At 41.0% G+C, this 23,369-nt stretch overlaps 2 protein-coding genes across 9 annotated transcripts in view; both read right to left on the reverse strand.

Annotated features, from left to right (window-relative positions):
- Positions 1–12,285, reverse strand: part of F5 (coagulation factor V) — a 63,388-nt gene extending 51,103 nt beyond the window's left edge. The window contains exons 1-3 of one of the 2 annotated variants that reach the window (XM_064477964.1): positions 11,908–12,285; positions 7,916–8,007; positions 436–558 (exon numbers count right to left, since the gene is read on the reverse strand). In XM_064477964.1, coding sequence (XP_064334034.1) covers positions 436–558; positions 7,916–8,007; positions 11,908–12,065 — 373 coding nt within the window. In that variant the 5' untranslated portion in view covers positions 12,066–12,285. The remainder of the gene's footprint in view (positions 1–435; positions 559–7,915; positions 8,008–11,907) is intronic. The other variant, XM_010984480.3, reaches the window with a different exon arrangement.
- Positions 12,286–14,197: 1,912 nt separating this feature from the next.
- The window catches only part of SELP (selectin P), a 45,353-nt gene continuing 36,181 nt past the window's right edge, over positions 14,198–23,369 (reverse strand). For 6 of the 7 annotated variants that reach the window (XM_064477971.1, XM_064477965.1, XM_064477968.1 and 3 more), the window contains 7 exons: positions 22,726–22,911; positions 21,648–21,857; positions 20,408–20,593; positions 19,428–19,547; positions 17,015–17,045; positions 15,416–15,552; positions 14,198–14,850 (listed from right to left, as the gene is read on the reverse strand). In XM_064477971.1, coding sequence (XP_064334041.1) covers positions 15,417–15,552; positions 17,015–17,045; positions 19,428–19,547; positions 20,408–20,593; positions 21,648–21,857; positions 22,726–22,911 — 869 coding nt within the window. In that variant the 3' untranslated portion in view covers positions 14,198–14,850; position 15,416. The remainder of the gene's footprint in view (positions 14,851–15,415; positions 15,553–17,014; positions 17,046–19,427; positions 19,548–20,407; positions 20,594–21,647; positions 21,858–22,725; positions 22,912–23,369) is intronic. The other variant, XM_064477966.1, reaches the window with a different exon arrangement.

A 23,369-nucleotide genomic window follows, 5' to 3' on the forward strand; every position in this document is an offset into this window, starting at 1 on the left:
TCATCTATTTATATACCATCTATCCCTGTTTCTGTACTAAAAGGTAGAGTTGAGTAGTTGAAACAGAGATTCCACGGCTCACAAAGCCCAAAATATTTGCAGCCTGGCTCTTCACAGAAAATTCTGCAGACCGCCACCTTAATCCATCTAACAATATAGGCATCACCATTCTCATTTTGCAGGTGAACTTATTAGAATTCAGAATTAGGTAACTTGCCCATGCAACTTTTAAAAAATAAGAAGCTAGCAAAAAAACTGAGGTCTAGATGACTCCATAACTTTTTCATTTTCCTCTCTGAAATCTATAAAAGCAATCATTTTTATAATTACCAGTTGCAGGAAAGGAGATTTCTCTAACATGGTTTTGAATGTTTGGCACTGGTGGTAAAGAGTTGTACATTTTCCCTCATCAGAAGGATATTAAATTCCTCTTACCTTCTGAGAATTTACTGTACTTAATTCCTTGAGGATGGATGCTTAAGGGCTTGTCTGCCTTATTCTTAAAGTGAACTTTCATGATGTCTCCAACTTCAGCATATAAAGTAGGCCCAAGAAGTCCTGTGAAAACAAGGATTTAAAATATGTCTGTGTTCAGGATTATCAAGACAGAGCTGCTAAGCAAGAAAAACATGCAGAAAACCCCATGGGTGATTGCTGTTATTCCTCCCAGTCCTGAAGTTGACCTAGTTATCTTCAACCTAGAAGTCTATGCTAGCTCATTAACTCTGTGTTACATGCAGTCAGATAAGGACAGGAAGGTAGAAATACATGGCTTGGGCCCAAAACCAGTTAAGAGAGTAGGAGTTGGGGAGGGTACAGATCAAGTGGTAAGGTGCATGCTTAGCATGCATGAAGTCCTGGGTTCAATCCCTAGTCCCTCCATTAGAATTAAATAAATAAATAAACCTACTTACCTACCCTTAAAACAAACAAACAAACAAACAAAAAACGGATTCTCAAGTCCATTCATTAAAAAAAAAAAAGACTTCAAAAAAGAGAGAGAGAGAGACTAGAAGAAATAGTTCTGACCATGTCCACCCCATTCTGACCCACTGTCATTTCTGGGGTGACTACTATCTTTGGTCAAGAAAAGAGGGATGTTCATTTTCATTTATACAGGGTGATGTGAGGGAGGTTGACTGACTTCTTCAGATCTCCCTGAAATGGGAGACCTGAGAGACCTAAATGAAGCAAGGGAGCAAATCAGACAGTTCTCTGGCCCTGTGGGAAGTTCAAAGTCCCTGAGGCAGAAGTGAGCTTGATGTATCCAAAGAACAGTCAGACAAACAGTGTGGCCAGAATGAGAAGAGTTGGGGTTGGGTGGGGGTGCACATCAGGTAAGGAGCTATGGGCCATGATAAGGACTTTGGATTTTCTTCTAAGTGGAATGGGAAATCCCTGGAGCTTTGTGCAGCAGAGAGATGTGGTCTGATATGTTTTAAAAGTTCATCCTAAAAGAAAAGAGACAAAAAGTTCATCTTAGCTGTTGTGCAGAAAACAGTCTGTGTAGTGACAAGAGTGGAGCAGATCAGGTGGTGTAGACAAGAGACACCAGTGTATTAGGCCAACGTGTGTAGCAGTGAAATGGTGAGAAGAGGTTGGATTCTGGGCATTTTGAAAGTAGGGCCAGCAAAATTTGCTGAAGGGTTGGATGCAGCACTTGAGGGAGAGAGAGAGAAATCAAGGATGACCCCCAAAGTTTTTGATCTGAGCAACTGAGTAAATAATGTTTTCAGTTACTTAGATGGGACACACAGTAGAGATAGCAGGTTGGGGTGCAGAAATCAACAGTGAGGTGTCATTTACTATAAGCCAGGTGCTGGGCTAGGTTCAGGGGCCACATGGATAAATAAGACACAGTCCCTGTCCTTAAGGAGCACACAAGCTTGTTCGGAAATAAGACATATGGTAGAAGCTACTGCTAAGATATGGGCAAAATGCTACAGGAGCAGAGAGGATGAAGGACCAATTCTCTCTGAGGAGTTAGGGGAAGAGGTGATATCTGAGTCAGATTATTGACAATCATATACTAGAATTTCGCGAAGTATAGTTCTTGGATTCTCTGCATCAGAATCACCAGGGGCAGTTTTAAAGGCAGATTCCCAAGGACTATCTCAGACCCAGTGAATCCTCTGAGTCCCTGGAGGTGGGGTTTGGGAATGTGCATTTTAAACATGAGTGATTCTGATGTCCTCTAAAGCTTGAGAACCTATCACTCAAAGCCCTATTTCAGACAAGTGACAGGAATTGACTGTTCTCACTTCCAAGCCATCCATAACCTCTTCTGGAGTTGGCTTCTGCCCATTAAGAATCACAGGAGCAGGAGAAGGAAATTACAGTAGGCATGGAGTTCAATGGGCATTTGTTTGCATTGGTGGTAATTATAACAAGGCTTCCACTTATTGTCCCCCTTGATATATTCAAGCACTCTACATCCTTACATTAAACCCCCCAGTAAATCTTTAAGGTAGATATTAAGATCCTTATTTAATGAGGAAACTGAGCCTCAGAGTTTTAAATATCTTGTCCAATATTACGTAGCTAATTAGAAGCAAAGCCATGATTTAAAATTAAATCTGTCTGATTCTAGATATTGAGCTTTTAACCACCCCTTTGTATTGCACCCCCCACCTTGTATTTATTCATTTATTCAACAAATACTAACTGATCACTTCTCGGCCTTTTGGCTAAGATTAAGTGTAGTAGCAAATGCTAATTCAGTGCTTACTTTATCGTAGATGTCAGAATTGCAACTGTGAGTAAAATAGAGCTTATAAAACAGAAGGAAAGACAGCTTTTAACAAATGATCACACAAATATTTAATTGCAAACTGTGGTTTGTATTATGAAAGAAAAGTACAGAATTCTCTGAAGAGATTTGACGGAGGCATCTAATATCTTAGAGGAAGAGAGGGGACTAGGGTTGGGAAATACTTCCCTGAGGAAGCAATGCATTAACTGAAGTCCAAAGGCAAAGAGGCTGAGGGATGGACAAGGGCATTCCAGGGAGTGGGATTAGCATGTGCAAAGGCCCTGAGGTGCCAGAAAACTTGGCCTATTCAGAGAACTGACAGATAACCATAGGGAAGGTAGAGCTTAGTAGGTAAGAGAGACAGGCAGAAAGCGAAGCCAATGGCATGGTCAGAGATACAGTCACACAAGGCCTTTAACCTAGGAGTATCTGGAAGCAGAGGTGCGACATGAACCATATATTGGTTTTTAAATTTCTGGCTGCATTTGTGGAGTATGATCTGGGGAGAAGCCAGAGTGAACATTGAGAGAAAAGATGGAAGGCTCCAGGAGAGAATGTTGGTGAGTACTTAGTTTAAGGTTAGGGCACTTGGGATACTGAGGAGAAAACATGTTAGGGAGCTGTTTAGGAGACCAAACTGTCAGGACTTGATGGATTGGATATGGGGTGGAGGGCAAGGGAGATCACATTGCCATGGATGGCTGGTGAGGTTCTGGCTTAGAGGGCTGGGAGGATGAGGGTGCCATTCTCTGAAATGGAGGACATTGTGGGAGGGTTTTGTTTGTGGGTGTGGCAGACGGGATAATGGCCTCCAAGAGAGGTCCGTGTCCTAATATCTGAGACCTATGAATATGCTACCTTATATGGCAAAATGGACTCTGGGGATGTGATTAAGTTAAGCATGTTGAGATGGGGAGAGTTTCCTGGATTGTCCAGGGGACCCGATGTCATCATAAAGGTCCTCACAAAAGAGAAACAGGAGGAACTAAATTACGTAGGAAGATGCTACCCGATGGCTTTGAAGATGGAGGAAGGGGCCATGAACCCATGAGCATGGGTGGCTTCTGGTAACTGGAAAAGGCAAGGAAGCAATTCTCCCCTAGAGCCTTCAGAAGGAACAGAGCTCTATAAACACCTTGATTTTAACCCAGGGAAACTCATTTTGGACTTCTTGCCTCAAGAACTGCAAGATAATAAATTTGTGTTGTTTTAAGCCACTGAGTTTGTGGTGATTTGTTACAGCAACAATAGGAAAATAATTTCCTGCTAGCAATGAGAAAATATGGTCTCTGAGATAGAGGTCCTGTCTTCACTGACTCCTGTCTTTCCACTCACTGTTGTCTTATTCCTTTCACTGCACTCCCAGTCCTAGAGTTTATACTGATCTCATGCCTGAAGCTTTTTGTTTGTTTTCATGTTAGTTCTGCACAGGACCATGGAGGCCACATAATTTAATCCTCATTTTAGAGATGGTTACAAAGCTTGGGAAGAGGGGTTGGGGACAGTGGCTTGCCTAAGGTCCGTCAGTGATTGGGTGGCGTTTCTGAAACTAGGTCTCTGAACTCCTGAACCAAAACTTTCTTTATCACCTTCTGCAGGGCAGGTCAGACCGTCCTCTTTCCTGGAATAGTCACAACATCTACACCATTTTCCATTCCTGGTCACATCTGACTCCACCAGCCCACTGACCCCTCTCTTCTGGCTGTTACCCTCAGTCCTAGCTCCCAACGGAAGCCCTCAGTGGCCACTCCCACCTGCCTGGAATGCCCTGGAGCCCAGTGGGAAGCCGACTCTTCTGTCACATTGTGCACTGCATTTTGTTGCCATGGTTGCTTTGCTTGGTTGATTTGTTTGTTGGCATCACATGGCTGCAAATGCCAGATGCCCAGAGTAAGTCTCCTAAGTTATTTAACCTCTTACAGCAAGTAGTAGTTTGGAATATTTATTTAGCCTCCCTTTCTGCTTCTTCAGACTTCAAGCAGTTTTTCTGAATGCAGATCACATTCCTTCATGCATGTAGGCAAACACATGGCTGAATGTTGTCTGAGCTGCCGTTTAGTTCTCATCAGCCAGATGGTCTAAGACCTTTCCCACCCTCTCCTCAGTGCCCAAAGCCAAACTGGGGAAAGAAGTGGCCTATCTTTAGATCCTAGGAGGGTAGCACAGCCTGTTCCCAATTTCACGCAATTTTGGAGTTGGAGAGGGCTACAGGAGGTCAGCTAATCCAATTCCCTGCTCTCAGGTGAATAATGAGTTACAGAACACAGGGCAGCCCATGCAGCTGCTGTGATAAACCCCTTTTGGGGCAAACATTTCATAATCTTCCTTGAAAATACACAGAGACTCAATACTAGCCATTTTAAAGCCTGACAGTATTCCTGAAAAAGAGCCTGGCCCCTCCACCTGTCCACATGTCCATAAACCTCACTGGACAGGTGTCTTCAGATCTCTAGTCTTGCAGCCTATCCCCACCTGCTACTACAATACCTTCTGGGCTCTTGCTGCAGAAATGGGCACATGGCTAAAATCATACCCACCAGTTGGGTGGAGCAGGAAACAAGGGATTAGGCAACAGAATGCGGAAGGCCACTTAGTCAATGGCAGTGTTCACACCACATCATATTAAAAATCTGAGGCTTTTCCTTTACACCAGATTTGCCTCCTTATATCCCCTACTATAGGGATACAAAGATGAGTAAGATACCACCCCTCTACTCCAGGGGTTCATAATTTAGCAACTTTGCGAGTTCAGGAAGAGGCTGCATAAAAAATGGTTGTTAAAATGGCTCAGAGTTCACATAAAACAAATATGAGATTCACAGGGGTGGACAGAAAGGTAATATTTTAAGTGCCTCGTGCTTAAAACATAAATCAGCTATCAAAGTCTTACTTCTAACGGACGAGGTTGAATCAGGACACCACTGCAAAAGTGAATCATCTCAAAAGATTTTGATCACAGTCCTCTACTCTTCCAAAATTATCAGTGCCTCTGTATTGCTTAACAGTCTGCAGCCTGGCAGTGGTCCTTCAGTGGCTTATTGCGCTCAGCACAACGGTGGGCACAGCATAGACATTCAAATTCAGTTAACTTGGCAAAAGTCACAAAAGGTAGAGCTCTAAATATCTGCCAGTTCCTCTTTTCCCAGGCCTAATGAATGTGTTTCCCAGCTCATTTTCCCTTTACCCGCCTACAACTTCATTTAATTAAGCAGTTCTTAAGTATCTATTGTACACACTAAGCTTGAAGCTGGAGCTATGAAAACGAATAGACTTTGTGACGGAGGACAGGAGATCCTTTAATTTCCTGCCCGAAACTACAAACTTAGACTTATTAGTCATCTTGCTAGTAAAAGGTCACTCACTGGCCCCTTGCCCAGCCCCTCACGCAGACCCTGATGAAGGCCGTATCTCTTCTACCTCAGGCTGATCCAGCCCAGCTTTGAATCCCATCACTTCCTGTGCCTTCTGAGCCTGGATCCATCAGTTGTTCTCCCTCAGATGTCTTTGTCTTCTCCTTTTATATTGAATTCTTCCCTTGAGCACTTAGATATTTTAAGTCACTCTCATTCTATTTTTTTTTTTAAACTCTTAAAATACTCTTAAATCCCTCATTCCCTTCCAGAACTACCCTGCTTTTCCTCCCATTTGGAGCCGAGGTTCAGTAAAGAGTTATCTATGTAAGTTCCTCCTGCTTCCATTTCCTCATCTTCCATTCTTTCTCATTTCCATTCACCAAGAGAAGTGGCACCAGGGAAACCAGATAAACAGTTTCAAGGAGAAAGACATTTCCCAGTAATGTCAAGTGTAAAGAACTGGAAGTAAACCATTGGCTCTGGCATCTCAGAGGTCATGAGTGCCCTTTTTTTGAGAGTAATTTTAGTGGACTCACATTAAAGCAGATTAGGGAGGAAAGGTAAGGAGAAGAAATGATGTGATAGAGAATGAAATGGATCAATCATACAGGAAATTGGTAGTAAAAGAAAGGGAGAGAAAAGGCTATTAGAGTCAAGGGGAGATTATTTTCTAGATGGGGGTAAGCTGAACATGAGTTGTATTCTGTTTTGTGGTTGACGATTTTTGATGGAAGAGAAGGAAAGGAAAGATTGAAGATAGAGGAAGATCCAAGGAGGAGGCAGGACAGGATGAAATGAATAAGAGAGATAGAGGGATGAGTCTGGATAAGATACAGGTCCTTGGCTTCTCGCAGGAAAGAATTCAAGTGCGAGCCACTGTTGAGTAAAGGTAGATTTTATTTAGAGAGATACATACTGCATAGAGTGTAAAGGCAAGGAAAGAGGTGCGGGAATGGGTGCTCAAATTAAAGTAAAAGTAGGTACACACTCCATAGACAGAGTGCGGGCCATCTCCAAAGAGGAGGGAGCGAAAAAGGGCTGATTAGGCAGAAGAATGAGTGAATTACTAACAAGGGGAACCAACTGGAAAAAGTTCTCTTAACAGCCTTTATCATCCCTGTGGACTACGGTACCATACTTAAGATCCCAGAAACCCATTCAATATACTTTTCTTCATTAAATTAAGAGATGGGGGAAACGGAAGAGATTTTTTTTCTTTAAAAGTGATAGCTATTGTGTATATCACACTAAATAAAACAAAAGAGATAGGAAAGACAGATGCAAAAGATTCAGCCACATACAGTTCCTTTAAATGAGTCTAGGGAGCCAGATGGAAGCAAAAGACCATTTGTTAAGCCTCATCTGTGCTCCTTAAACTGGACCGTAAGCTCCAGGAAGGCAAGAGATGTGTGTGTCTTGTCCACTGTGGCATCCGTAGTGCCTAGTTCAGTGCCCGGCACACAGTAGGTGCTCATTAATAGTCTGTTAGATGAGCGAATAAAATTAAAACACTTAAAGGTTTTGTTGAGCTTTTTTATCAAGGTTGAAAACAGCCAGCTTCAAGGGCAAGTGACCCGTGCAATTGCACAGGGCCCCACGCTCAGAAAAGCTCCCTGCCTGGCTTAATACTTTGCTGTCACTGTTTTGAAATTCAGTATTATGAATAAGGACCCTACAAACCATCCAGCCACACTGGATAAAAACACACATTTCTATAAATGTCACTAAGTAAATATTTTGTACATTTTATGAATATCAAGTTATCCATAGAGCTTTCTCTTTAAAATTACAAAATACATTTCAGGCTTACCTGAAGTTCTGGATCGTGGTTTTTCTTTCTGAAAATATGCTTCATACTCTCTGTAGACAATTTTCTTAAAGGAGGTTGCAGAAGAATTTAAACTGAAAATCAAATACCAAATGAATTTGAAAGGCTTATGTGACATCTACGGCTCACATTACAAAAAAAAAAAATAGATCTCTCATGTCCTCAGATTTGTACTAGGAATAACAGAATTTTAACTTCATTTTAGAAACTAGATTTTATAAATATGAACCATAAGTGAGGTTAAAATAATTACTGGTTTTTTCAAGAATATTCTGTTGTGATAGCCATTCTTTCAGAAATTTAGTCTGCCTTCACTAATCCTATTACTCAGAATCAATTTGCTAAAAAAGAACCCAAGATCATAGTGTGAGCCCAAACTTCAGGTTTAGATTTTCAATGATTAAAGATGTGACCAAATCCTTTATGGATAAATATGTGAGCTATTTTTCAACTCATCAATCAAATACAGTTTTAAGCTAGTGGGGAACATTGTAAAGAACTATTGATTTGCTGAACTGTTACTAGTTGGGAAGTAGAAAATGGCTAATAGAGTAAAAGCCCTGGAATTCGCATTAGAAACAAACAAATGAACAAACTAAGTCTTGGAAAGTTTAACTTGTTGGAGGAGAAACTGTTGATCAATGGCAGAGCAAGATTTGAAAAGGTGAATCCATTGTACAGTTATCCCTTGGGATCCACGGGGTGGGGGCAGGAGGGGCGTTGGTTCCAGGAACCACCCCCTCCCCCACTGTGGACACCAAAATCTGTGGGTGTTCAGGTCTTTTATATAAAACAGAGTAGTAAAGTCAGCCCTCCGTATCTGCAGGTTTCACCTCCATAGATTCATAGGACTGACTGTTTTCATGGAAAGGAATTCAGAGACAGAGGGAGAGAGGCTGGGAGAGTACTGGAATAATTGCCTATCTTTTTTTCTTCTGTGTCTAAAGATGAGCACATCATTCCTATCCTTGTCTTAAACTCAAAGATGAAGGTAAAAGGAAAGAGAATTGGGGGAAATTTCTTACAAATATCTAAACCAGTTGACCATATTGGCTTTGTTATGCTTCGTAATCCAGAGAATGGCCCCAGCCCTAACTAGGGCATAACAGAGAGGGATACGAATCACATGTGCCGTGACGTCTATGAAGCACAGAAGCTAAGAGAACTGGCAGTAGACTCAGTGTCTGGGTTTGACTCCTGTATCTACCCCTTGTTAGCTGTATAATCTTGAAAAGTTTATTTAATCCATTTATGCCTCTGTTTCTATAAATTGTGAGCTGGGAATAATAGTAAAAGCTCCCTCATGGAATTGTTACAAGTTTTAAATAAATTGATACTTGCAGGGGTTTAGAGCTGGCATATTGTAAATATTCAATGCTTGTTAGCTAATAATATTTTAAAAGTATAACAAAAGTTGGTTTTCAGGTTTTCCTCGCAGAAAAAAAAATCTGTAATTGTAGTAATTCTCATAATTTTTAAAATGTGTTAATATTTGGAGGCAGAATTAAAGGAGGCATGAGTATTTGGGGAATGGCTAGCTATTGAAGGTAGTGGGTTGTCAGTCACTGGAAGCATTCAAGTGGAAATTAGACAACTCTTTGCTAGGGGTGTTGGTGCTTAGGGTGTGGGGAAAAGTAGGACATTAAAACATGAAAGTTGAAAATGAATTAAACAACCTCTTAGAGTTTTATAGCCCAAAAACCATAGGACTCTATATGTTAGCTTGTGTCCTTAACATGGACATCTATTTTTATTTATTTGTCTTTTTTTTCGGTATAATTGAAAAGTAGCTCCCTTCCCTAACCCTAAATATTTAAATACAGGGATATAGGTGATGATGTAAAATCTTTACTAAGAAAAATCAGTCTTTTATGTGGAATAATTTTAATAGAGGTATGTTTCTTAATATATTTCCTTGTGTATATTGTATGTGCATACTAAGGTATATTTATTTTGATTTGAACAATTGAATTGCTATTGAAAAATCTGTCTGAAAAGAAAATTAAAGATGATATGAATTCAAACTATATATACATGTTAATTTTGCATTTATAAGGACTATTTAAAGATGATTTTTCATAATAAAAATCATATAAACTAGAATCCTAGAGGGAAAAAATACATATATATATATATTTTCAATACCTGTTACTATGTACATGTACGTGATTGAACATGTTTCTTTAGGGAAATTTTCAAAAATATTCATTCCAGACCTGGAGCAAGACTAAAAGATATATTTCACCTCTAAAAGGCATTGTCCTGCTAACATTATATGAAATCAGAAGAAAAATCTTTGCTTTGTACTAAAATATACTTTAGCAAAGAATAGAGTTGTCTGTGTTGATTTCCTTATAGTATCATAAGCTCTAGGTGTAGGATGATTTAGAACAAGTTCTTAGTTTAAGCAGCCAGAAATACAGGTTAGATTTTTCACATACAAATAGTAGAAATAAATTATGTCATTTGAGGTTCAAAAACATTGACATTTGTTCTGGATTATCACTGTATGATTTTTGACTCAGTATTGATACCAGAGGAACAGCTCATCAAGAATTCTGGAAACTCAACTGAGAGGATAGGATGACCAGTCATGGCTCCCTATGTGAATTCACCATGTGAATCAGGTTTCTGCCCTTTGTGGTTCTGTCTCCAGTATTCTGCTTGTTATTCTCAGCGTTAACTACAGAAGAAAGAACAAACTCTGAGCATGAGCATGAGCACAGCATGACACAGGAAAGCCAGCAACCAAGTTAGAGTTCTACCCATGAGCAAGAAAAATTAATGTTGGAAAGACTGTTATTTCCTTTGGGGTTTTAGCTAGTGGCAGTTCCCTAACGGTGAGGGTGTGACCTAGATTATCACCTTGAGATGCAATATTTTAAATCGTTTTTTAAAAAGAGGGATTTCTTATTATTACAAGACCATAGTATGTGTAGTATGTAATGCCGTTCAAAATAACCCAGTTATAAGGAAAAGATTTTAAAAGGGTTGATGTGATACATTAAAAGACTTAAAATATTACACTATTTTCTTGACAGATTGCTTTTGTTTCGAAATTGTAAAAGAGGAACACATCTTTCACAATCATTTAAACTGTAATGCTAAGTTAAAAAAAAACTCAGCCACACTAAGAGGTTTACCATTAAACTAAATAAAAATATGAGTAACTGGAAATATTGAGTAGAACCTATGATTTGTTACATTTTTGAGAAGTCTTATTTTTAACCTTTCAATTAGGAAGAATAGTTTGCAACTCAAATATAGTTTTATAATTTAACCCCCCTCTTAGTTATATGTGCCTTAATAGTGACTCTACCAAAACAGCCAGAGTAGACTATATCTGAAAAAGTGATTAAGAATGAGAGAAAAATTGTCACATGAAGCAGAAAAAAGGTAAAAGAACAACAGTGTTGCATTTTTATGGACTGATGATGTTTTGAAAGTCATTTATAAGAAAGCAACAAAATTATGGCAATTGTTGTTAAATAATCTGCTTATAATAAAGTACAAGGTGTACATCTTTAGTTTTAGAAGATAAAGCTATGTGGACAATGAAAAAACTAAGATGTAACTAGAAGTTTAAGAAAAACACTGGAATACTAAAAATCTGGAACAGGAGTTTGCAGGAAGGGCTAATGAGGAGGTAGTTGCCTGGTGCTTTTGAATCAATTAATATATTTAACCATCAATCAATCATACTAACAAAACTTTATCAACAACAAACTCTTGAAAGCAGCATCTCGCCATCAAACTGAATATTTTCTATATCCTCAGAATGATAAACTGTATTACTGGAGGCAAGAGTGGCATCCACCAAGTTTATTTTATTTACTATGCTCTCCTATTAATTGTATTTACTTACTTGAAGTGTAAAAAAAAAAAAAAAAGCCGTGGAATTGCAAAGAGTGCTCTCTAAAAGAAATGGCTTATCCTCCCTAGAGAAGCCCACCCGGACACCACACCTGCCTTACCTAGTGTGTGTGGGCTCAGGGTGGTAGTTCCAGCTGATGCTCTGAGCAGCCACGTAGAACTGCCTTAGCCGCGCTACCTCAGCCCCTGGGCTCCCCCAGCCTGCCCAGCTGGTGCCCAAGACCAGGAGGACCCAGAGGCAAGGGCAACCTGGAAGCATGGCTCCTTTCCTGCTCCTGCCCGCCGCCACCACCCAGGGGTGAGTAGGGCTGCCTCAGCAGAGCGAGCGTCCCCCGGCTCCTCGGGGTTGTCCACCGTCGGGGCTGCAGTGCGCTCCGGGAGGCTGCGGGTGGCAGCGTCCTCCTCCCCTTCAGCTCCCCCAGGCGCTGCGGCAGCTGCAGCCTGGGGCTGTCCCCACCTCCCAGGACCTTTCCAGGCTAGGGGTTGGCTAGGTCACTGCCCCAGAAGACAGGAGGGATTAGGGAGGGCCACCAGGCTAGTGACTGTTTTACTACAGATGAAGAAAGGGCAGAGATCAGAGGCTCCAGCAGGCGGAGCAGAACTGTCCTCCCACGCTTCCCCCTGCTCACCCCACGGAGCACTAGCCCCTCACCAGCCATCATAAAAACCACCTGGGGCAAAGTGCACACTTGCCAGACCCTCTGCACTTCCCAGTGTAATGGGACCCAAAACCCTTAACCACACCACTCCTTCTGATCTGGGAAAGGGCATTGTGCCCTATTACAGGGCACAGAAATACTGTATTTTCAGGTGGTGAGGAGGCAAGGGGATGAGCACATGAATGGGGTCTGCTGCCCGCCCCACTTTGCTGACTTCTACCCACGCACAGGTCTGTTTTGGTAAAAGCCTGTGGCCAGCAAAGGCAGCGACAGAGCAGAGGGCTTAGAGATTCTTCACTGAGAGAATGAGACCAGATTTCAATTTCACGTACTGGCTGTGTTCTCTTGGATAGGTCACACAGCCTGTCTGGAGCTCAGTTTTGACATCTGCAAAATCAGGAGGATAAATAGTTTTCCCCGAAAGGGTTGCTGGAAGGATAAAAGAACACTGTGAAGTGTATAATTCCTAGCAGTTGGAAAGCACACAGCACGTACTTATTACTATGATTATGTTTTTCCTGCCTGCAGGGCCCCTTGTATATCTTGGAGAATTTGACTGTTTCACACGGCCGTAAGATATGATTTTGCTATTTATAGGGAATCTCAGAATTATATCATCTGAAGCATCATCATGACTTTCGCGGGTCTCCTGAATCTGCATGCCTCCAATCTTCTGTCTTAAGATTTGTGTCAACAGATTGAATAAATTGTAATCTAGCACCTGATGTGAGGTCTCCATCATGTCAGTCTCCTCAATAGCATTGCTCTCCTACACACAGTCTTCTGTCTTAGCCCCTGGTCTGATATTATCTGATCAACTTAGAATGCCATTCTTTTTTCCTCTTGGCTGTCCACTCTTTTAAAGTCCAGTCGGAGTTCTAGCTCTCTCCTTGATTCTGAACCAAACTGACTTTTCCATTTTATGAATTCCTCCCACACTCTTCCAATAATATGCTCATGTTGATTACCCTCTGTCACTTTATTTGGGTGTCTGTTGTATCCCCAACTAGATTATAAACTAGTCAACAGCAGGAACAGTGCCTTTTTCTTCTGTATCTATAATATCAGTGGTTCACAAAGCTGGTAAACCACTAGAATTCCCTGGGAAGAATTTACAAAATGTAGATTCTGACTCAGGAGACAGGGCTGATAATCATCATCCTGTAATTCCGAGCTTAGCGATTGGCATAAAATTAGCAGTTAGAGATGCTGTTGACAGTATAGCAGAGAAGCTTTTTAAAAGCAATGTGTCCCTAAATCCCAAGGCTTCTACCAAAATTCTTGCAAAATTCTTGTAACCTTTAGTTGGACTGTTTCACCATTTTTATTTCCATGTTTTATTTGCATTTTATTTGCATGTTTACCTAGTCTTTGTGACATGTTCATTGCCTCACATTTCACAGAGCCACGACAGTTACATTGGCTCTCTATTTTTTGCATCCGTTTCAGATAACCAGTATGTAACTTTCAACAATCTATTTATTAAACATGAGATTTAAAGAATGAGTAAAACCCCACTCTTCTTTCCTATAGAACATTCAGGTGATGAGGACTTTTTCTGCTTCTCTGGTTTTCTTCTTGTGTGTTTGAGGGGATGGTACAGTATATATTTGCTGGCTGAAGGGCTGAGTTGTAATTGGGACAAATGTAATTGTGCATTCATTACATTGATGTAAACAGACTGATGGACACAGACCTTATTGAACAAAGCATCAAATAATATAACATGGCATTTGGGTGAATCATTTTATTTAGAAATTTGAATATCAGTCTTTGGGTTCTTTGGGGGAGAGTGATGTGTACCTCCCTGTCTTAATTCTTGGTCATCTGCAGCCTCTGGTGCCATCCAGATGCTTCTCTGGAAACCTTACAGCAGAGGTTTAAAAGACTTCACAAATAGCAAGCACTGAAGACCCCAGGAGATCCTCCAGAAACTCCCTCAAGTCAGAGACGCCACCTGCCTTCCAACAAAGTAGAGGATGCCTTCCTCCAACCCCAAAGTAAAGAGGCAATTTTATTTTTACACAGCCTGGTCTTCTGGTGAGTCAGATGTTCCCGGCTCTAGCTAATTAGTATCTCAGGTGACAGCTGGGGCAAAGCCCGCAGACCAACCAAGGAAACATTCCGTCCTAGCTTCTGAGGCTCATGTCAGAGGAAGAGGAAATGAAGCAGGAAGGGGTGGGGGGTGGAGAGGGTGGGCTTGTGGTACAATCCTTCTGCTCTGTTCCAGAGCTACTCTAAAGGAAATTCCATGTCCTTTATTCACAAATATTTACAGAAAACTGCAGCAAATATGCAACAGTTACAGTCAAGTCTATCAGGAAGCCTGAAGTTCAAAACTAGGATCCTGTAGAGGTTGAGTGAGGTGACCAAGAGGACAGTTCTCTGAAAATGAGACAAAAAATAAAAATAATTATATTTTCCTTAAAAAAAGAAAAAGCTCTCTTCGTATGTACCCCCTGAGGCTCAGTATAATTTTTTCCTAGATTCTAGATACTCTGCCATCTGGGCTACTTTCCTTTGGAAGCTCAACGACTCCTGGAGCTTTTGGGAAAGAGGGGTCAGATTATCTTTGTTTTCCCGGAAAGCTACATAGGGAATTGACTCCATAAACTCTTTCCAGCAGTCATGACTTCTGGTTATCAAGCAAGGTCACAGTGTCAGTACCACCTACGGGCCATCTCATGGAGATGTCATACATCCTGAAATAAGTTACATCTTATTAGAACATTTCTATCCTGGAGGAAATGGAAATCCTCCTATTAACTCACTTAATGCTGTCACTCCACTGCCATATCTGTCCCCGACTGCCACCACAGCTTCCTCCACGGCTTGGAAATTTAATACACACTTAAAATTTAACTCATGATAAAGAAAAGTCAAACTTTATATTCTTCCTCTTTCCCCTACTCTTCTATTTCCTCCAAAAATACCTTCAGAGGTAACTTACCTTAAGGGGTGGGGTCAAAGGCAGCATTTGTAAAAACTCCATATTTTCCTGGGTGGCTGAAGAACAGAAACACAAGGATGACCTTCCATATGATGCTCAGTTCTTGACCACAATCCTGCACAGAGTTCCTCCAGAGACTGTGGAGGAACAGTATCAGTATTACCACCCCACCCCTGGAATGCTCTGCTTTTAGAGGAGAAGAATAGCCAAAGAAATTTTCTAGATCCCACTTAACAGCCCTGGATAATTTGCACTGCAGCTTATACCCAGGTTAAATTAGTGTTGATGATTTAGGTCCTGAGCACCTGCTATCCCCCCACTGCAGCCTCTTCTTGGTGAGAGGAAATCCTTACAAAATTCAAGCCTTGATACTTGATTATTTGGCTATGGGTTTTTTTTTAAATATATTTTTATTGAAGTATAGTCAGTTTACAATGCTGTGTCAATTTCTGGTGTACAGCACAATGCTTTAGTCATATAGGAACAGACATATAATTCATTTCATATTCTTTTTCACCGTAAGTTACTACAAGATATTGAATATAGTTCCCCGTGCTATACACTATAAACTTGTTGTTTATCTATTTTATATATATTAGCTAGTATCTGCAAATCTCAAACTCCTAGTTTACCCCCTCCCATGCCCTTCCTCCCTAGTAACCCTAAGTTTGTTTTCTATGTCTGTGAGTCTGTTTCTGTTTTGTAAATAAGTTCGTTTGTCTTTTTTTTTTTTTTTTTTTGATTCCACATATAAGTGATGTCATATGGTATTTTTCTTTCTCTCTCTGGCTTACTTCACTTAGAATGACAGTCTCCAGGCCCATCCGTGTTGTTTTGGCTATAGTTTTCAAAGAATGGTATTACTGCTCCCTACGGGCATTTTTTTTTTTAATTTTCATAGTGATCAAGACTTACTATTGACATTAGGGCAGGGGCCAGGGGTGCTGGATGGTCTAATAGGCATGGGCCACAAAAGAACTGTCTTGCACACTCCATGTAACTTTCGAATTTCTACTCAATATTCAAGGAGGCGAAAAATCTCTGAGCCCGGAACTTAACTGCTTTATACATAAATGTTAGTTTTTTTGGTGCATCTTTAAAAATGCACCTGCCATCTGAGGGAAGATAATGACAGGTTTTCCAACTCTTTACCAGAGTCTCTCATCATTTTGAAAAATCAGGTTGGTTCTGGCAACACTTCTGATACTGTTTGAGTCACTAATGGAATATTCTTGTCAGTTGGCCTTTAAGGTTGTTGCCTTCATAGTGATTCTAATTGAACGAAGGTGCAGGCCTCTGATAACCTCACAGCGTCTGCCAGTGAGATGCCCCAGCTTTCGCATTTTATTTCTATTACAAGTCACTTTCCCTTGTATTTCTCCTTTATATTATGATTAGGGCACTTACTGTTCCTTACAAACATCATGTGTTGTTAAGATATATTATGTGTATATTTTGCTCCAGAATTTAGTAAAGGGGACATTGCCAAAGATCTGTTGCAAAAGAGAGGTGGTAGTGTATGTATAATCCTTCTGACATATTACAGTGAATTAAAAAGCCAAACTAGAAACACTTAATCATGAAAATTTTCCATCTTACCTTTGAGGATTCAAGGGACTTTCCCCCTCATCTGAAATAAGCAAGAAGACACAAAAGATTGGTTTAAAAGAAAAAAATGGGATGGAGGAGAAAGGTCATCAGTGATAGGAATTACTGGGGAAAGTCAGCAGGCTGATTTTCAGATGGGCTCATTATAAGGGACGTATGGGGAACAATCCCCCCCTGAGAGCTAGGACCTTTTTAAGGCTAAGTTAAATACTTGATAATATGTAACTCCAGAGACCTCTCGTCTTTCTCCTCTTCCCTTTCAACCTCTTCTCCTACCTCTGGTCCCTGCCTTCAGTCTCTTGGCTACTCTTGGTGGTTGTTGAGATCATTGGTTCTCGAAATCCATTTCTTTGGCACTTGAGGGCCCCTATCTTTGCATCCTGTCACACTCCCTCAGCCATTAGTGGGACTAGATAATCACATAAACAAATCCAAGTCGACATAACAGTGGATATTTTCCTTCCCTGGTCACATATGTGATCAGGGGCCTTCTGTCTTAATCCAAACAATGGACTCTGATAGTGGAAGCTTCAAACATGGCAGCAAGTCTGTCAATCATCCCATGGGTAGATAAAAGGAGAAAAGCATCTCCTGGCTAAATAAGTTTAGAAAATATTAAGTGAAGTGAAGATGAACAAGTATATTTATTCCAGGGGATGATTGAGCCTTCAATGTGCTAATAATGTGCATTTTGAATTTGCAGGAGGGGGATATAGTATATAGCATTATCCTAGTGTGGGAACATAGAGTCCTAGAAAGTTTAAAATCAAATTGGGACAGGTCAAGGGAAAATTACCCCTCCCTACAAAGGAATTTATTTCGTATAAAGATATTAGAGGATGGGTGGCTGCTGGTCCCTCTGCATGGTTCAGAGGGTTCCCTGGAAATGTCTCAAAACTAAGGGAAAAAAAGGACTTGGGGAAAATGACTCCTACATAGTGGCAGAAATTAAGACCCAGGTCTTAGGAGCTCTCGCCTCTGCTTCTGGATTTGGTTAAGCAAGCACGAATGTTACATGGAGGGATTGGTTGTAGCTCTTTGATCTTTAAGCAGTGTTGCTGTTTGTCCATTGCCCTATTCACCCACTTACAGAGTGTATGAAGCAGCTTTAGAAAACCAGCCTAATGCAATGGTGCCTTTGTGAAGGAAGAGAGCATGTGAGGAGGGAACCAGGGGTTCTTCCGCCGAGCACTTAAAAATAGGTCTTGAAACTCCTCAACTCCATGAGAACGCTGTCAGGTACTATTAACATCGCCACTTTCAGTTCTTGGATTTGAGCATCCTGACCGCTCTGACACCCCTCATTACTTTCCATGAAGAATAGTGATGGTCCCCAGCGTCTTATTAAAAGAGGTTTCTCAGCGTATGGGCAGGCCGAACATCTGGGGCAGGCAGTGAAAGGATGTTGTAACCCTTACGGGATGAGTCTCTCTTTTTTATTCCTAGGCTAGATCTATTTTTTGATGAACAGTCTGGTAAACACAGTTTCCCTTATAGAAGGTCTTCATCCATTTTGGTCCCTTTCTTGCTTAAAGCCTGAAGTAGCCCCACAAGTTTTCGTGAGCATGTATACATCTCTTAGCTTTTCATACTAAATCATTGATAAAGCAGCAGCTCTTCACACTAGCTTCGTTTTTCACTTCCTCCACCAGTTTTTTTTTTTTTTTCTGATTCAGATGCAAAAAAAACTGTGGAACATAGCACTTTTCTAGCTATTTCACTGTTTTAGGTCTTTTCACATGCCATTATTTCTGCTGGAGCTCTTTTTCAGTTTTCTCTCTTGGAAAAATCCCTCTTATTCTTCAAAGGTAAGCTTAAAAGAGTCTTTCTGCCCTATCAGTTGGTTAGGACTCCTTTATTTTGTGTTCCTGTAATAACTTGGGTTGTATTTTTGCCCAAACACACTTGCTACACTTCAGTGTTAGCACTGATTTAACTTGTCTATCTCTCCTACTAGATTATACATTCCTTAACGTCAGGGACCATCATTCTGTGTCTCACTACCTAACACAGATGATCAATAAATGGCTATTGCATGAAAAAATGAGTGAAGGAAGTAAGAGTAACTCCTTTCTAATTAGTTTTGGCCGTAACTCAGAGGCCCCCAAATGCCAACGTGCAACTTGTCTTCATCAAAATCTGGTGGAGGGGCGGGGGGCTTTTGAAAAATTCAGATTTATAGGCCCATCACCAGATCTCCATATTATGAGGACCTATATTTTTATAAAAATTCTCTTATTTTTCTAAAAGGTTCTGATGTGCAGTTGGTTCTCAAGATCAGTTATCTTAGTCTTGTTTTCTTTCAATGCAAATGTTTTTAGACAGGTACTACTGAAGCTGTGGTTTCACTGCCCCACCCAAAATCACATGAGGGAAGAAAATAAGAATACTCTTTCCTATTTACCTTTTTGTCTGCACCGCCTTCTTAGCAGAGCCAGGAGCGTCCCACACACCACTAAACCTGTTGTAGAAGCCACTGCTCCACCAAAATAAGTCAGGGCTTCCTTGACAGTCAGTGGCCCTGCTGTAAAGCAAACACACACACGTGCAAGACATAAGAAGTGTATTGTGCAGAAGACCATCATTCCCCCAGGAGGGTCCCCAGAACTCTAAGAGGTGAGATGAAGTAGGTCATCAAAGATCCTGGCAGAGCTAACAGCCCAGCACAAGAAGATCTGGAAGTCATAAAATCACTGCAACAGAATGGGACACAGGGCCTAATTTTCTTCCTAATGCTTAAATATCAAACATAATTTCTGAAGGAGTCAGGGTAAGGACCCAACAGAAGGAATTCAGTGATTAAATGATAGACAGAATAAGTGGAAGTTTCGATAAATGAAACTGTAGGTAATTTTATGGGGGACAATTGAAGATTCAGTTGTGCCCAAAAAAAAGAAAGAAAGAAAGAAAAAGTAGTTAAAACAAGCTGCTGGAGAAAAAAAGTGAAAAAAAAATGGGAGGGGGATGAAATAAACCTTACAAACAGATGGAGCTTAATTAAAGAAAGCCTATGGTAGAGGAATATGGTAAACAAAAGTCTTCTGAGATAATAAATTAGGAGTCTGCCTTAAATCACCTCCAGTTTAAAACATTTTGAAACTTCAAGGTGTAACACACACAGATTGTAAAGAAATGAGAGGATTCATTTCACAAGCTGGAGCTTTGAAAAAGGAATGGTGATTGTCAACAGAGTCACTGAATTTGATTCCCACTGCTCTGCATAAGGCAAGGAGCTTCCGTTTGAGTCATTGTGAAGCACTTATTAAACGCAGGGGAAACCCAGTGATGGAAAATGAGACCATTGTCAAAAATACACAGAGGAGAAACTCTGATTTTATTATTTCCCATATCAAAGTGACTTCCTAACCCATCTGAGAAATATACCTTGGCAGGTTGGCACAGAAGTCGACCACCAGCCATTCTCTTGACAGGCTGTTCTCTCTGAGCCATTAAGTGATTGACCCCCTGGACAATAGAAGCTGCAGGTTGTTCCGTAGCTGAACTTCCCCCAGGGGCTGGAGCAGTTCATCACTATTGGCTCAATAATGTGTAGCTCTGAGCATTTGACAGCTGCAGAAAAAAAGAATGCATGAATAACAAACATAGAATGAAAGTAAAGAGATTATGGTTTCATGTGAAACCAGGCTAGTATTGCCAGTAGATGAGGATGGGCACATAGTAACATTCAATAAATCCCTGCCTTTCAGGGTTGGGGGGTATAGCTCAGTGGTAGAGAGCATGTTTAGCTATGCCTGATGTCCTGGGTTCAATCCCCAGTACCTCCTCTTAAAATAAGTAAGTAAATAAACCTAATTACCTCCCCTCCAACAAAAAAAATACAAAAAAGAAAAAAATATTAAAAAACAAAATTTTACTCCTTAAAAATGCTGTTCTAAATGTTATCATTACTACCATTGGCAATTAGCTGTCATGTGAACACATGTTTTCTAAAGTAATAAGTGTTCAGCACAGCTGGCCTCAGAAAGTTTGAAAGAAGTAGAGACTGCCACCCTCTTTAAACTATTTTTCAGAGAATTTCAGGTTGCTCCCCCAAATTTGTGGATAGGGAACTAAATTTTACTCAAATTTAACTCAACTCGGAAATCTGAATTTAGCCCAAATAAATGTTATTGAGTCATAATGCCATTTGCAAAGTGCTGTACTGTGTTTCACAGGGAATGCAATGATCAAAGAGACGTCGTGCTTCATGCGTAGGGTGACAGGTCTTCAAGAGGTATCATACATGATTTCTCTTTTTATTTAGGTTCCAATTATGAAAATATGAGATGTCTACACTGTTGCATCATTAACAGAATCGCAACTTGTATTTCACATTTCATGTAGCTGGTTTCGTGTTCAGCAAGCTTATTGTTCTAACACATTTTGGACAGTTACAAATGTTTCCTCCTTTAGGTCTTTGAGTACCAGGCCATTAGCTTGTGACATAAGGAAGGGGACAAGCGGTATGCCTGCTATACATCCCTTCTAATTGGGATTGATGTGAGTTTCATGGAGAAGCAGACGCTAGAAGTGGTCTTGGAGTTGGATGCAATTTCGACAGGCACACACAATGACTAGCTTGCTAGAAGATAGCATCAGGACTGCCTGCTTCTTTTCACATTACCTCTGCATGCTGGCGCTGCTGCTGTCCATTGTCCAGAAGGTCTGCATCTGAGAATGCTGTCTCCCATGAGTGTGAATCCAGCTTTGCATCCAAAGTGACAAGTGGTATTTAAACCAAAGTTTCCCAGGTGATGCTGGCAGGACATTCTTCCCTTCTCTGGAGGGATGAGGGCTGGACATTGCACCTCCAGATTAGAAGCTGCTACTATGTCTGTTTTGAGAAAATGTTGCAATTTAGAGAGCCTCCCATTAAAAAGAGCATAACAGAGTTAAGACTGACAAGGAATAACCAACTTGCACTCCTTTCATAATCAGAGAGGCTCTAGCAATAGCTCTTCAAGGAACTTAAGGAAAACCATTCATCTCAGGTGTGGAAAACCAGGCGAAAACAGTGATTTAAAACTGTCCTGAGAGAGATGATTCTCCTGGCCAGAAGAAATTGGGAGAGAGGGGACATCAGTGTTACTGACGTTCAAAACAAAAGAAAACAAAACCAGAATAATTGGTGCAGGAATATAAGAATCCGTATAAAGCAAAATATGCACAGGCCAATTGATTGCCCATTGCTGCCTCATTAAGAGGTGGCATTGTCCTCTGGCCAAAAGTCGGCATGAAATACGAAGTGTGGATGATGCCACTGGCTTTGTCACTAACTTGCCATGTGGCAGAAAGATGACAGTTGATTTCTCTAAGCCTCAGTTCCTTGATTTGAAAGACTGGACCAGTGACTGCACCCTAGTACTCCCTCCTGGCAGTGAAGCAACGGAGACCATTCAACCGACTCTCAAAGCTCTTTGAGAAAAAGAGGCCAAAATGAGTAAAGAAAATGTGTGCCTAAGGATCAGTGTATCTTTTATCCACAAGTGTGAAAAAGTCCTTTCACTCCTTATAAATTTTTGACTCATGTGCTGTGTTTCCTAGACCCCAATAGGTAACCCATTTAATGACAAGAAGTGGAGCTCTCACAAGAATAATAATATAACATGTACCTGTCCCATCAGAAGAGTGTATGTGTGTGTTATTTTTGCTGAAGGAATTTCCAGAAAAAGAGCTGTCTCAGTGAGGGTATCCTACTTTACCTTCACAGGTCGGTGGAGGGGCTGTCCATCTGCCAGAAGCTGTGCATTCCACGTGGTCGGACCCCTCCAGCCGAAAGCCCTTGTTACAGGAGAAATGGCAGGTGGAGCCAACGATGAATTCTCCCCGAGTGTCAGAACAATCCAGGCTTCCGCGCTCTGGGGCAAACAGTTCTGGGCACTTGATGGCTGGAGAATCAAATCAAGAATGTCACGATCTCCAAGTTGATGTGGAAGCTTGGTTTTGCACCAGATTTGTTCATTCACGTACTCAACAAATCCTGATGGCGCTCCCACTAAGTCTGGTGTTTTGCTAGGTCGCCAGCATTTCCCAACAAACACAACAGGTGGTTAAGTACCAGGGCAGGGAGAAGGGTGGTGGGCTTGCAGAGAGGAGTGTAGGTAGAAGTCACACTGAAGAATTCAGTTTCATCCTCTTCCCTCCACACCCGCTGCTTCAGATACCTTGCAGCCACCCCTGACTCTCACTGTCCTCTCTGTGTAAATGCAGCCCAGGATTTCATTTTTGCCCTTTCCTCCTGCCTGAGACTACTTTCTATAGTATCCTGGTGTCCCTGCAAATTCAACCCAACACATCTAAAACTGTGACGATCATCTTCTGTCCTAGAATACTATTTCCTCCATTT

The sequence above is a fragment of the Camelus dromedarius genome, chromosome 23 (assembly GCF_036321535.1).
Source record: "Camelus dromedarius isolate mCamDro1 chromosome 23, mCamDro1.pat, whole genome shotgun sequence".
Lineage (NCBI taxonomy): Eukaryota > Metazoa > Chordata > Mammalia > Artiodactyla > Camelidae > Camelus > Camelus dromedarius.